We start from the raw sequence: 16,351 nt of genomic DNA, 5'->3' as shown, positions 1-16,351 counted from the left end.
ATGCTTGCAATATTAGTGTGGCAATGGATTTTCGTCACACATTATTGGATACACCACTCTTCAAATCCCCCCGCCAAATTACCAAAGTCTTTCTGTCTGTCTCTGTGTCTCTGTCTCCCCCCAGCCCACTCCCCATTTTCCTCACTCTATCTTTGAATCTGATGGTGAGAAGTTCGGGCGGGATTCCTCAGAACTAGCCCACCCAAGAGTCTTGGGCTAGGACATATAAACCACGTCGATCGAATGAGCCTGGGTCTGACACCAAACTAACAACCCCAGAGCCTTAGCTTTGGACTGATTTGAAAAATCTAATATAGTACTTCCCTCGTCCGCACATGAGCCGGTTGTGTATGTGGTTCAGTTTCTTCAGATACAAGAAATTTCCCACCATAAAATATTTATTTTCCTCATAGAAATTTGGGAAATAGGAGCAAGAATATACTATTCGCCCCCCAAATCTGCTTGGTTACTTCAGAAGATCATTTTTGATTATCTATCTCAACGTCACTGCCCCGCAAAATCATTATACGGCTTCGTGTGTTTAATATCGTGTGTAGTTCTGTCTGGATTTTACTCAATGACTGGGGCACATGAATTAAGGAAGATGGAACAGAACAATAATCTGTCATTGCTTCATTTCAATCCTGATGCTGACCGATGCTCGCATGTTGCTGATGGCACTATTACGAGAAATGAAATTGGGATAATGGTCAACAAACTTGTAGAAGTAAAGGTTACTGGGATGCTTGACAGATTCTTAAGATGTCGTTTTAGGATTAACAATGATAGCAGTTAGAAAAGCGACAGGTATCTGTCCCTCCATGTTAGACACTTGACATACTTTAGCTCAACTATATCATTAACGCAGCTAGAAATGTGTGAGAAATCAACCTACCCTGTACTTCTTGGAGTGGGGAATAAAGGAGCACCTGCAGAAGAAAAAAAACAGGCAGGCACGGGGAGAATGTATAATCTCCACAGAGATTGTCACCCAAGGCCAGAATTGAACTCGAGTTCGTGGCGCTGTGAGGCCACGGTGCCGCACCCACAATGCCAGCGTGCCGCCCAGACTCCTATCCTGACGTGCATTCTTTGTGTTTTAATTTGCATCGCTTTTGGCTCATTGGGATGGTTTCTCCAACGATGAATTTGTCTTATGAGCTGAGGTTGAGGAAGTTGGGATTAAATTTACTGGTGTTTAGAAGGTGTGTTTATCTTATTAAAAGACATATAATTATCACCCGGAATGATAGAGTAGATACTTACATGATAGTTCCTCTCTTGGGAGAAAGTGGAACTAGACGTCGTTGTATTAAAACGCCACCCATTTAAAATTCAGAGGTGGAGGAATTTCCCTCAAAAGGTTTTTTTTTGGAATTAGCTATTATAGAGAACAGTGGGTTAATCCAGCCTTCAACGTTGTGTTAGATTATAGGTTGACAAGGGCTCCGACGATCTTACAAAATAGACAGGAATGTGGAGATTGGTCCAAATGTTATACATGGGATTTTTTAAATCATAAGAACGGAGCTAGAGCTTCACCATCACTGATCTGATTTTCATGCTTTCTGCATCGGTAGCAGTCCTCTTCATAGTGTGCACAGAGCGCCCCCTCCCGGCCAAGAGTGGATACTTGGAAGGGAAGGAAGGGCGGATTCGAGTCATAACATTTCCTCAGGAAAGATAATTAGAGGAAGTGGTGGAGGAGCAATCGGGAAGAAAATACATGGAATTGGAATAGGGAATATTATTGCGAAGGACAGGTGTCCTCAGAAAGGACAGTAGGACTAGAGGGCACAGCGTCAAGATAAAGGGGGGGGGGCGGTTTAGAACGGAGTTGAGGAGGAACTTCTTCACTCAAAGGGTGGTGAATCTCTGGAATTCTCTGCCCGTTGAAGTGGTGGAGGCTACCTCGTTAAATATTTTTAAGACGCGGGTTGATAGGTTTTTGATAAGCGAGGGGATTAAGGGTTATGGGGAGAGGGCGGGAAAGTGGAACTGAGCCACGACAGATCAGCCATGATCTTATTGAATGGCGGGGCAGGCTCGAGGGGCTAGATGGCCTAATCCTGCTCCTATTTCTTATGTTCTTATGTTCTTACGAATTGGGAATAGGAAATAAAAATTTTCAGCAAAAGATGTTGGATAATAAGAAAGGTTCTTTGTAGAGTGGGTAAATGGGAGAGGGAATGGGTTAGGAAGTGGGAGGGGATGGTGAAGTGGAGATGTGGATGATTGGAAAGGGCAGATAGGGAGAAGTGTGAGAGGTCGGTGGATATGAGAAGCTTAGATAGAGAACGGTTAATGAGCAAATCGACAGGTTGGGAACAGAAAGGAGAATAATGTTCGGGCTGAGGACATGGCGGAATTTAAATGCTGACTGGAGGACGCGCAAATGGAATAGGGTGAGAGGGAATCGAAAGATTTCGGAGGGAGATTGTGTTGATGAGAATTTGGGGTGATGTGCAACGATTAGTGGGGAGAGAAGTCAGAACAAATGAGTGAGAACCGTTGTCACTGAGAATTGGAAGGGCGACATAGGCGGGGAGGGGATCGGGAAGGGTTGAGTGAGTGGAACAATAATATGGGGAAGTGGTGCAACGATAGGAAATGGAAAATATGGAGAAAATGTGCTGAAGAGAATGGGGAAGCTGTGATGGTGAAAAGAGGCACGGGACGGGTCAAAGTTGGAACGTGGTAACTGTGGTTGAGGGCGAGGGAAGTCCAGAATGTTGCAGCTTCAGAGGACTAAATCATGGTGTCGTGTGGGAGTCTGGGGCATGCAGAATGATAGGAGTGAATAGGGAAGAAGTAATGGGGAAATGGGACAGAATACAAGGTGGGCAGAAGAGGAGGGGACGGGACAATCCAGAAATGGCTGGGGAGAATGTAAGGTTGAATTAATGGAAAGATGTGGGTATGCAGGCGTTGGACTGGCGTAAACACAGTAAAAAGTCTGACAACACCAGGTTTTAGTCCAACTGATTTATTTGATAATACTCAAATATTATCAAATAAATCAATTGGACTAAAACCTGGTGTTGTCAGACTTTTTACTGTGTTAATGGAAAGAGGTAGAGGAGAAAATGTAAGGGGAAAAATGATGTTTGGGAAGAACTAAAGGAGAAATTGTGGAAAGGGTAAATGACGGATGTGGTTGTTAATGGTGGAATGCTCAAGGCTGAGAATGTCAACGGCATAATTTTGAGTGGGGGAGAACGTGGAAAATCGGGAAAAAACACAGGGAAGGAAGACGATGGAGGTGTTAGAATTGGTGAGTCGGAGATCGTGAATGGATAGAGGTAATTTGTTAGTGTTGGAAGTAAGGTTACATTAACACTGAAAATTTCCTAGTTATCACTCTGTGGTGCCTGTTCGGTTCCAGTAAGGGACAGTTTTATTATGGCAAATGCACCTGACCAGCATATCTTTTGGATTGTGAAATGGTACTGAAGAACCTGGAAGAAACGCACACAGACATGGGGACGACGTGCAGCCTGTGCATCGACAGTTATCCAAGCATGGAACTGATCCTGGGTTCTTGGTGCGGTGAGGCAGCAGCGATAACCACTGTGCCAGCATTCTCCAGATGGGGAATATGAAGTGGAATGTGATTAATTATTAGTGTGGGAAAGGAAAGGGGAATGGGAGGAGGAGAGGACAATTTATAAATATATAATGGAGGAGAGGGGAAAAAAAACAGCTGGAAATTGGACGTAGGGAATGCAGGCAAATAACAGGATAGATGAGGGGAGAATTTCGCACCAGAGGAATGGGATATAGAGAATTGCAGATTAAGTTGTATGGGGGAATTAAGAGGGGAGAATTGTGGAGTGAAGGAGGCTGGAAATCCGAGAAGTTGAGGGAGAAATGAGAAGTGTTGAAAGGGATTGTGAGGCGCACAAGGATGGTGGTTGCGGATGAATGGGAAAGTGGTGGGGAGAGGAACGGTGACGAGGAAAATGTTGGAAAATTGCTCATCCACTCCTTCCCCACTTGCAATACACCCAGACTCTGCACTTCCGTGGCGGATTTTGTTACTTACTGCATCGATCTCTCAATTTATTATCGCTGATTCATTTTCAAATTGTTGTCAGTAGGATACCACTGGACAGGCCAATGAATCACTTGGTGCCATTCAATGTTGCAACAAGACTGACATTTTATATGCAAAATCTGTCAACTTGCTTCTTTGGCAAGTTGGTATCACCTTTCCCTGGAAGAAGTCTCCCCAAAAACACCACTTGTTACATGATGTGAATGCCAGTGGCCTATCTCGTGGTCATGATTACTATCACGATGTTAGATTATTTGTAGTTTGGAATATTGTCTTTACCAGATATAGCCTTTTTCACTATACCGACACATAAACTTATCAAATTCCTCTCTTCTTGGAGAGTCACTGTTTCTATCTGGATTTCAACTTTAAGGAATGTGCTATATTTCTGCATCATTGAATGGCCATTTTAAATAAATACTGCATAATTTACGTTCATAGGACGTCACATTTGCTCTCTCATTCAAAACATTTCAAATGGCCCCATGCAGGAGACGGAGAGAAGCTCGGTTTAGTGAGATTGCTTATAGGAGAAAAGCTGCTTTGGCTATTGATAAGCAAACTTTGACATCAATGGGACTTTCCACGATAACTGTTCACATTTGTTTCTTATTTCCATGTTTGTTTAATTCCATGTGTGGTTAATTCTCTAATTTTAAGTTAAATTCGCATATTGGAATTTGAGCGTAGATTCTTCCAGTTACTTTGTGCATAAACTATAATGGTTCTGTAACTTTGTCCATTGAGTAAGTAGCGACCTTAACGCAAACCCACTCAGGACAGATTGTTGAAATGGAAAAAAAAATGACAGAATTTTTGTAATAATAAGTGCATGTTTCAGAGCGAAAATGGCTAGACGTTTAGTTTGGTGAGATGTATCAGAAAACTTCTGGGATAATTAGCTCGGTAAATGGACAGTCAACTGAATTTCTCAATCTTCAGCAATCATAGGTTGGACCTTGCATGAAGTAATGTACACCGCTTCGGTTATCAAAGGGTATCACATACTTCTGAAAAATGGTACAGACAATGTTTTCCGGGGTGACACCAGAAGTCAGCGACTCCACTTGTGTGGAGCAATGTCAAAACCATTTCTGAAAGGTAGGGGAGTCTAAAACTGCAGGGCATAGGTTTAAGGTGAGAGGGGAGAGATACAAAAGTGTTCGGAGTGGCAATTTTTTTCAGAGTGGTGAGTGTCTAGAACGAACTGCCAGAGGTAACAGTAGAGGCAGTTACAATTTTGTCTTTTAAAAAGCATTTAGGTAGTTACATGGGTAAGATAGGTATAGAGAGGTATGGGCCAAACGCGCGCAATTGGGACTAGCGTGGACAAGTTGGGCCGAAGGGCCAGTTTCCATGCTGCAAACCTCTATGACTATGACTCCATCAATGTCAACTGACCTATTATGCGGCGTTAATAACCAGGCATCGCATAACCTCCATCGCCCTTTACTTTCGTTCTCACGGACATTGCTTCATGTTCAGTGGCTTAATAAATCATGGTTCTTCTTGCATTCATAACTCCACGTCTCTTCAGTCTCCACCTTGTCGTCCAAGTCGAGAGTGAATCCATTTGACATTTCCACATAACTTTGATATGGACTTGCTTCAATGGGATTGTTTTAACTCGCTCAATTTTTGTAAATTTAGTTTTAACTGCAGAATGTCGAATAATGGCTGTGTGTCCGTCACCAAACCGGTAACCACTTCAGCACCCGGCACATCCATTACACCGCTTTGCACTTCGTCCACCTCAAGCTGTACAGATACATAAATAGCTAATCACACATTATAAACTAGAACGTAAGACATAGAAAATCCAGTCAGAGAGAGGATTATGAAAATATATTACTTTTTTGTCATTTATCATAATGCAACTTCTAGTTCTGAATAGCATTGCACGCTCAACGCTTTGTCAGGTTCGTGATAAATTAACTTCACAGTCATTACATTTTTCAAAATAGGAAGCTGATTTGAAATATGTGAAGTTTATACTGGCAAAAACTATTTGCTGCGTTGCCACACATTCATGCGGACAGATTTTTGACAGACCGCACCTGAAACATTGATGTTGAAATCCTGATTAAAGCCGAGATGATCAGTCATCAACTGGAGCCTAATTCCCTGACTATTATGATCATTGTTCTCTTATCAATTTACACCCCTTATAAAATAAACATACCCGTTAACTTAAGATATTTGTCGCGTTCCCGATTTGGTACATTGTCATTGCAGAGATTAATAAACCCAGTCTCATTCTAAATTGCATTTATCGTGATTTATAATCGATTCATTGAAACAGCTGGGTGTTTTTTTTTTCGCAACTTTAATTTAGAAACTATACAATGACGTGAACTTTAATTGCTCATCCTAGTAAAGTTGTGAACCTTATCGGTGGCTATGCCGCTGCATTTATAGGCCGTTGATAAACATGTTTCATTATATAAGAACATAAGAACATAAGAAATAGGAGCAGGAGTAGGCCATCTAGCCCTTCGAGCCTGCCCCGCCATTCAATAAGATCATGGCTGATCTGTCGTGGCTCAGTTCCACTTTCCCGCCCTCTCCCCATAACCCTTAATCCCCTCTCTTATCAAGAACCCATCAACCCGCTTCTTAAAAATATTTAGCGAGGCAGCCTCCACCACTTCAACGGGCAGAGAATTCCAGAGATTCACCACCCTTTGAGTGAAGAAGTTCCTCCTCAACTCCGTTCTAAACCGCCTCCCCTTTATCTTGAGGCTGTGCCCCCTAGTCCTCCTGTCTTTTTTGAGCGGGAAGAGTCTCTCCAGCTCTATCCTATCCATCCCATTCATCATCTTATACGTCTCAATGAGATCTCCCCTCATTCTTCTAAACTCTAACGAGTACAAGCCTAGTTTATTCAGCCTCTCCTCATAGCTCAATCCCCTCAACTCCGGCATCAGCCTAGTAAACCTCCTCTGCACTCCCTCCAGGGCTAAAATATCCTTGCGCAGGTGCGGCGCCCAAAACTGCACGCAGTACTCCAGCTGCGGCCTCACCAATGCCCTATACAGCTGCAGCAAGACCTCCCTACTTTTGTATTCAATCCCCTTCGCTATGAAGGCCAGCATCCCATTCACCTTCCTGACCACCTGCTGCACCTGCAAGCTGGGTTTTTGCGAACAAAATTGAGGACAGGTATCTGGTTCCGAATGCGGAACCAGAAGCGTCCTGGGAGCAGTGGGAGGGAGAACTGGAGCTACTCAGTGAGTATAAAACTAACCTACTTTAGGGATCCGCGCCTAGTCTCCAGGGAGCAGTCGGAGGCTGGAACCGAGCTTCACAGTGAGAACAAAACTAACGTCTTGAAATGTGTCGCCACAGAAAAGCAATACTGCAGCAGGCGACGGTGCAGAGGGACCTCGGGGTCCTTGTGCATGAGTCGCAAAAACCCAGCCTGCAGGTGCAGCAGGTGGTCAGGAAGGCGAATGGGATGCTGGCCTTCATAGCGAGGGGGATTGAATATAAAAGTAGGGAGGTCTTGCTGCAGCTGTATAGGGCACTGGTGAGGCCGCAGCTGGAGTACTGTGTGCAGTTTTGGTCGCCGCACTTACGCAAGGATATTTTGGCCTTGGAGGGAGCGCAGAGGAGGTTTACTAGGCTGATGCCGGAGTTGAGGGGGTTGAGCAATGGGGAGAGGCTGAATAAACTAGGCTTGTACTCCTTAGAGTTTAGAAGAATGAGGGGAGATCTCATTGGGATATATAAGATGATGAATGGGATGGATAGGATAGAGGTGGAGAGGCTCTTCCCGCTCAGAAAGGACAGTAGGACTAGGGGGCACAGCCTCAAGATAAAGTGGGGGGGGGGGGGGTGGGGTGCGGTTTAGAACAGAGTTGAGGAGGAACTTCTTCACTCAAAGGGTGGTGAATCTCTGGAATTCTCTGCCCGTTGAAGTGGTGGAGGCTGCCTCGCTAAATATTTTTAAGACGCGGGTTGATGGGTTTTTGATAAGCAAGGGGATTAAGGGTTATGGGGAGAGGGCGGGAAAGTGGAACTGAGCCACGACAGATCAGCCATGATCTTACTGAATGGCGGGGCAGGCTCGAGGGGCTAGATGGCCTACTCCTTCTCCCATTTCTTATGTTCTTCAGCAACACGCCTGTATCATAACGGGCAGCATCAATCAGTTTGACACATCCACATGATGGAATGAACTGTGGAACTGCAGTCCAAACATATAAATATAATATGGATTCGCAGTATCAATCATATCCTGCTCATTATCCAAAAGGTAATTATTATACAACGAACGTGTCTCATGTTCCGTATTAGAAAGGAACAGAAAAAGAGGTAATGGGGAATTTGATTTCGCAATTTTGTTCATAAGGTGTCTGTAATAAATGATTGGTTAATATAGACATTCTGAGCATATCCTTTACATAACTAAGCTGGAAGCCTGGCCAGTGTCAATGTTAGCAGAGAATAATGGGAACAATCGGTATCTGAGATTTACCTACTATGAGTTAGGCTCAGGTTCAATGGTTGAGGGAAATAATGAGTATTGTTTATTGCAGCAGTTTCAACAAGAACGGATAGCGATTATGACTTTATTAATGGAACTCTATGGAGGTTAAACGTCTCCTCAGACATCCCTCCTTAGGGATGTCTATATAAAACTGTTGACAAGTTTAAGCAAAGTTCCACAATCGGGAAGAGAAGATGTTGGTATAGACAAAGACTGCTTTCGCGGATGAACATCTAACTGTTGTGCCTTGTGACGGTTGCACCACCTCAAGCTGGCAGTGCAGATCTGGTAAGGAAGGTTACCAGAATCATTTTCTGATCCAGGAAGGCAGATTACTCCTGGAGAAGCAGTCTGCCTGCAGCGCAGATTTTTCTTTAAGTTGCGTAATGCAGATCTAAATTAGACAATGCTGCAATTTAATACGACATAAAAACACAGAAAATAGGTCAGGGTAGGAGCCCACACCACCATTCAAAATGATGGTGGCTGATCATGCACTCTCAGTATCCCACTCTCGCTTTTTGTCCTTCCCCCTCAATCCCTTTTGACACAAGGGCTCGTCCAGCTCCCTCTGGAACATACTTAACAGCTTTCTGTGGTGAAGGTTCAAAAGCTTCCACAGGTTCAAAACTTACTGAATGAAGAAGCTCTTCATTTTCTCAGTCCTGAATGTCTTACCACTTATTCTGAGACTGTGACCCCGAGATCTGATTTTTCTAACTCTATATTCTTCACCAGACGCTAATGCCTTCCTTACCTCTGCAAACTCAGGCAGTCACAAAAAGCTTCTTGTCTCCGCAACACTCCAACTCTGAAAGTCATTGCAACGTTGCCCATCGTACAAAGTTGCTTTCAGCAAATGGACCATCACATTTACTACAGCATACCACTGTCTGATGACTCAACAAACAATTAGTTGGCATTAAAGTGATTTGGAATGTTATTTGTATTCTGAACAGTGATACAGAAGAACAAGTGTTTTTTACAATGCGGTTGCTTGTTACATAACTTTAAACAAAAGGGATAATGAAAAGTTGAGTCATTTTTCAATAATTTGTTTTTGATAAGATAAATATAGGAGTAAAATTGAAACATAAAGTTACTTGTGAGACTAATCACCAACGACATGGAAGAACAAGCAAAGCTTTCATTTCTGCAAAAACGTCCTACCTATGACAAGATGTTTGTGATAAATGTTTATGACCACGCTCAGAGCCAGAACTAGAATGCCATGAACTGTTTTTTGCTCTTTAGGATATGGAGAATACCGTCACACTAATGGCATACAGAGACCTGGAAGGACCAAGCTAGAGTCCCAGGCTAGCCACACTGACACCCACTGACAATGGCATGGTTTACAAAACATAACAGGCTACAAAATGAAGGCACCTACAATCGCTGGTTCCAACGCACCCCTCCCTGATGAGCTCAATACATTCTACGCCCATTTTGAGCAAGAGGTCAGTGAGAGCATGCCCTCCAACCTGGAAGCCCAGGATGAACCTGTATCTGGGGTCTGATATCAGAGCAACTTTCTTGAAGGTTAGCTCAAGGAAAGCAACTAGCCTGGTCGGGGTACCTGGATGTGAACTCAGATCCTGGGCGGATCTGCTGACAGAGATATTTGCAGATATCTTCAACCTCTGTTGACAACCATCTGAGTTGCCTACCTGCTTCTAGAAGACAACAATCATCCATCTACCTAAGAAAAACCAAGCAGTGTGCTTTAATAACTATCGGCCGATGACTCTGACATTCATCATTAATAAACGTTTCGAAAGGTTAGTCATGGCATGACTCAATTCCAGCCTCCTGGACTACCTGTATCCACTACAGTTTGCCTACCACCGGAAAAGGTCCACAGCAGACGCCATCTCCCTGGCCCTGCACTCAATCCTGGAAGACCTAGACAACTATATCAGACTCCTATTTATTGACTACAGCTCAGCCTTCAACACTATTATTTCCACAAAACTCATCTCCAAACTCCATGGTCTGGTCCTCGGCACCTCCCTCTGTGACTGGATCCTAACTTCCTAACTTCCTAAATTTGGCGTGTCAGTTATGACTCTCACCAACGTTCACAGATGCACCATAGAAAGCACTCTTTCTGGTTGTATCACAGCTTGGTGTGACTCCTGCTCTGCCCAAGGCCGCATGGAACTGCAAAAGCCGTGAATATAGCCCAATCCATCACGCAAACCAGCCTCCCATCCATTGACTCCGTCTACACTTTCCGCTGCCTCGGCAAAGTAGCCAGCATAATTAAGGACCCACGCACCCCTGCTATTCTCTCCTCCATCTTCTTTCTTCGGGAAAAAAAAATACAAAATTCTGAGGTCACGAACCAAGAACTGCTGCTGTCAGTCTTTTGAATGACCATACCTTGCATTAAGTTGATCTTTCTCTACACCCTAGCTATGACTGTAGCATTACATTCTGCACTCTCTCAGTTCTTTCCCTATGAATGGTATGTTTTGTCAGGATAGCGCATAAGAAGCAATACTTTTCACTGTACGTTAATACATGAGACAATAATAAATCAAATAAAATCTAATCTAATAAATTCAGTGGCAGCAGTATAACATGAAATTTAACAATAATTTCTCACCCAAACACTGGAGTGTATCAGAATCACAGAGTCACTGAGTTGCATCGTATTATTGAAAATTCAACAGATCGATATTCTATCACATAGTAACACAAGACAAGTATTATTGCAAATACGTATTATCTTTGAATTAAAAAAAATGTGTTCGATGGTCTCATCTGTCGGAAATGTCAATGACTCAATAGTCCTGCACTGCATCAGATCACTGAACTGTACTAGTTTGTAGAGTACCTTTAGTTTGAGGTGCCTGACTAATACGTACCACTTGCTTGAGATACCTTATTACAGGAACTGATGAATTAACTTACGTTCATTTCACGTTTTTAGTAGTATGAATCGGCTGCACAACTTTAAGAAATAGGTTAAGGACTCCGTTAGTTTCAGGTGACCAATTCAGCTGGGTTGTAATAGATTAGGATGTTGTTTCAGTCAGAGGAGAAGAAGCAGTTTCATTGTCGGTATTGGGTGCAGAGTTATGTTCCGAATTGGAGGGTGAACATCGACTGGTCTGAATGTTAGTGCTACTTGTGGCGATTGTAAATGAAATCACAGAATCCCAACAGTACAGAAGAAGGATCTGTTCCGATCTCAATCTCACCCAGGCCCTGTGCCCTGCTAATCGCCTTTACACTAGGGCCAATTTCAGCACGTCAATCAACTTAAACCGCAGATTTTTGGAGTGTGGGGGGAAAGCAGAACATCTGAAGGAAACCCGCGCAGATACGGGGAGTAAGTGCAACTCCACGAAGGCAGTGACCAAGGCCGGAATCGAACCTACATCCCTAGTGCTGTGAGGCAGCAGTGCAACATGCACCACCGTCCTGCCCACAGCAAACGTTCAAACGGCCACGATGTTTGAAGAGCTGGAACAATTAGAGCGTCTTTTTCAGCTGGGGAGTACATACCGCGTGAAAAGTGTGTGCCAGTCAGGGGTTTTACCTGAGCCACTTGCCCTCTACTTTATCCCCGTAACCCCGCGCTTTTACCTCCTAACCTATATCTCTGGGCATGACCAATCCATCTAGCCTGAGCGAGAAAAGAGGGCCACCCGGATTAAACCCACACAGAAACAGGCAAATTTCACACAGATAGTCATCCAAGAGCGGAGTTGAACCCAGGTAGTGGCTCAAGATTGGAATCGAGCCCAGATCTCTGCTGCTGTGAGGCAGCAGTGCTCACCTCAGTCACCGTGACGCCACAACGCATCAAAAAATACACTGTTAAAGGAATTTCAGATTACAGAAGAAGAGCCCTGAGACAGGCAGGATACATTTAGAATTTCAAATATGAATGGTCACAATAGAGTAAAAGTCATATCATAAACAAGATACGATCTAGCGTTGGGCTGTTATATTTGAATGAACAACCTTAGTTATGGGAGAAGATAGAGCCAACTTCATTATTACTATTATTAGTTAAAGATGCTGGCATTGGGCACTTTTTTATTAGCATTCTAAGTCGATTGCGGAAATAGGTATATTCCATCCTAACACAGGCTGAGCTCAGTGTCATAATCTGTTGCATCAATTTAAATAGAGATAAAAATAGTGCAACATTAACTTGCCCTGGGGATTCGACAGGGTATAAATTAAATGCTTCAAATGGTTTCGAGTTTAATGCAGAGAGGTTTGGTGCAGCAGGAAGCAGCGAATCACTTCTCAGGCAAAATGCATTATCCAAGTGACAGTATCCTGAAAATATATTACAACATCCTTTCTGTGCTTGGTGTGGTTGGTAAGTGACTGTGATGATTGAAGTACTTTTACAATGTTTAAGATCTGCTTTCAAGATTTGCCCAGTGGTAGTAAATGTTACATGTTGTTCTAATTTTATTCCATTGCCCCAATACAATCTCTATTTATCAATCAGATGATCATTTGATTGCCAAGCCGTTGACATTTGGCATTGAGAGGCATTTGGCTCATTGATTCTAAATTGGCTTCCCGTGGAACAGTATTATGTGCCATTCCCCCATTTGATCCACATACCATACTTGCTTCAAATGTCGGCACAATTCCCTTCTGAAATGATTCACTGAACTTCCATCGGGCTCATGAGCAACAAATAACATGTCACCATCAGTCATTATTAAAGAAAAATGTTCTACCTGGCACTGATCAAGTAGCTCTAGGTCAAAATGTTAAATACGCATACCCTAGTCCTTGAGCCATGAGCTAATGAGAAGAGTTTCATGTTCTCTATCTAACCAAAGTCTGTTATGACATGGAGCACTGCTATTAAATCAACCTTGATCTTCTTTTCACTCCAAGGAAAACAATGCCGGCATTTCCAAACTAAACTTACATCCATACTTACAACTGAAATCATCCATCCTGGAACAATCTTCTAAAACTGCTCTGAACCCCTTGAAGAATCTTTACATATTCCATAACCCGTGGTGACAAGAATTGGAAGCAATAGTTAAGGACAAACCAGAGCTTCAAAAATATCCATCCTAATTTTCCTTTATGAAGAACAGATCCATATCCATAACTGCCAATATCTTAGTGGCAGTTATGGATATGGCAGCCCCCAAAACAGATGCACATGCAAGCCTTAGGTTTTCTTCACACACATATTATGGAATTATATTATTATTTTGTACATATGCATCTCTGTAAGCTTTCTACCAGAACGCATGATCTCACACATCTGTATAAAATTCTAACTTCCACATGCGTTGATTCCGCTAACCTAACTTTTCCTGCAGCAGGCGATTCGTATCAGCCTCACCCTTTGTCGTTCCTCCAACTTTGGTATCATCGACCACTTCTAAAATTTTATATGTGATTTAAAATATAAAAGCCAAGTGATTGATAGATGTCAAAAGAGCAGCTGTGCTCGGAGATACGCTGAGGAGCCAACAATATTTATCGTCCTCAGGACTAAAATCAGACTTCTAACACAATTATCAGTCAAGACTATTTATTGGTGTCACAAGTAGGTTTACATTAACACTGCAACAAAGTTACAGTGAAACGTCCCACTCGCCACAATCTGTCGCCTGTTTCGGTACACTGAGGGAGAATTTAGCATGGTCAACACACCTACCAGCACGTCTTTCGGATTATGGCAGGAAACCAGAGCACCCAAGGAAATTCGCGCAGACATGGGAGAGCACATAGATTCTGCACAACCAGTGACCCAAGCCGAGGTTCAAACGCTGCTTGTTGGCGCTATAAGGCAGCAGTCCTAACCACTGTGCTACCGACCTGCTTTCTGTCCCAAACTAATTACTTTAACTTAAACACAATCGATGCCACAAAATTCAATTTTGAAATTTCAACCTTTTTTTCCATCCTAAACCAATTTCTCTAACTTAAACACAATCGATTCCATAAAATTCAATTTTGAAATTTCAACCTTTTTTTTCCATCCTGAACCATTTTGCTTTTAATACTGAATTGCTATCCTAATGCAGGAAATGTTTGATTCGTTTATTTGCACTGTTTTCCTTTCTCTCATAGTTAATTTACTGGCGATTGTGATACTATCCCGGGGAAAGTGCGGCCTCTCCACTTGCACCAATTACTACTTGGTGGCCATGGCTGTGGCAGATCTTCTATTCATTATCACTGATGTCATTCTGTGGAAAGTTGGCTATTACTATTTCCCGCAGAGTTTCTTTTATATCACACCTGTGTGCAGTTTTATTAATGTGCTGCGTCATGCCGCCACAGATTGTTCTGTCTGGTTCACCATCACTTTCACCTTTGACCGATATGTAGCCATTTGTTGCCAAAAGTTAAAGACAAAGTATTGCACTGAGGAAACTGCAGCTGTGGTTCTGGCAACAACATGCATTCTGCTCTGTTTGAAAAATATACCTTTCTACTTTGCAATACAACCTGCCGAACTAATAGATAATGTGCCGTGGTCCTGTTATATTAAGCCAGTTTATTACACAGCACCGGAATGGATAGGATTTGACTGGGTCGATACGGTTTTCACTCCATTGCTGCCATTCACTTTGGTGATGGTGCTCAATGCTCTGACTGTCAGGCATATTTTAGTTGCAAGTCGAGTCCGCAAGAGCTTAAGGGGTCAGGGCAATAGAGACAATCGCAATGACCCAGAGATGGAGAGTAGAAGGAAATCCATAATTTTACTTTTCACCATATCCGGCAGTTTTATACTTCTATGGCTAGTGTATGTTTTACATTTCTTATATTATACCATTAAAGGAGTAAACGCCAGGGATTACACCACATCTGAATTCATATTCGGGCAAGTTGGATTTATGCTGCAGAATTTAAGTTGCTGTACAAATACATTTATTTATGGGGCGACCCAGTCAAAATTTAGAGAACAGCTCATGAGTGCCGTGAAATATCCAATTACAACAATGATTCAATTAATTAATAAACGAAACAAATGAGAAAACCCAGCGATGGGTTTCTATGTGTTCACTCCACTAACTTAATGTTTATCCCAGATCCTCAAATTGAAACAGAAAAAGAAGTGCACGCTGGAAAATAAATGGTGTCTGCATGTTCGAACCATGAGGATATAACACGAGATTCAGCATTCCTGGTGCAAGATAGGAGAGCGAAAAAACGAGGATTTTCTCCTGCCAACATTCACTTCAATTCTCAGCTCCTCACATCTGTTAATCGATGAATAAAATTGTACAATCAGAAGTCAAAATCTGCAAATGCTTGCAATATTAGTGTGGCAATGGATTTTCGTCACACATTATTGGATACACCACTCTTCAAATCCCCCCGCCAAATTACCAAAGTCTTTCTGTCTGTCTCTGTGTCTCTGTATCCCCCCAGCCCACTCCTCATTTTCCTCACTCTATCTTTGAATCTGATGGTGAGAAGTTCGGGCGGGATTCCTCAGAACTAGCCCACCCAAGAGTCTTGGGCTAGGACATATAAACCACGTCGATCGAATGAGCCTGGGTCTGACACCAAACTAACAACCCCAGAGCCTTAGCTTTGGACTGATTTGAAAAATCTAATATAGTACTTCCCTCGTCCGCACATGAGCCGGTTGTGTATGTGGTTCAGTTTCTTCCGATACAAGAAATTTCCCACCATAAAATATTTATTTTCCTCATAGAAATTTGGGAAATAGGAGCAAGAATATACTATTCGCCCCCCAAATCTGCTTGGTTACTTCAGAAGATCATTTTTGATTATCTATCTCAACGTCACTGCCCCACAAAAACATTATACGGCTTCGT

The 16,351-nt window shown here is 42.7% G+C and overlaps 1 protein-coding gene across 1 annotated transcript; it reads left to right on the top strand.

The window, feature by feature from the left end:
• The first annotated feature begins 3,144 nt into the window (after positions 1 to 3,144).
• Positions 3,145 to 15,538, top strand: LOC145351386 (putative G-protein coupled receptor 139). The gene is made up of 3 exons (XM_080200996.1): positions 3,145 to 3,274; positions 5,000 to 5,158; positions 14,628 to 15,538. The coding sequence occupies exons 1-3, from the start codon at positions 3,145 to 3,147 to the stop codon at positions 15,536 to 15,538; spliced, it is 1,200 nt and encodes a 399-aa protein (XP_080057122.1).
• The last annotated feature ends 813 nt before the right edge of the window (positions 15,539 to 16,351 follow it).

Source organism: Carcharhinus amblyrhynchos, chromosome 13 (genome assembly GCF_965287045.1).
Source record: "Carcharhinus amblyrhynchos chromosome 13, sCarAmb.v2.hapA, whole genome shotgun sequence".
In the NCBI taxonomy this organism is placed as follows: Eukaryota; Metazoa; Chordata; class Chondrichthyes; order Carcharhiniformes; family Carcharhinidae; genus Carcharhinus; species Carcharhinus amblyrhynchos.
This window is presented reverse-complemented; position numbering and strand designations above follow the sequence as displayed.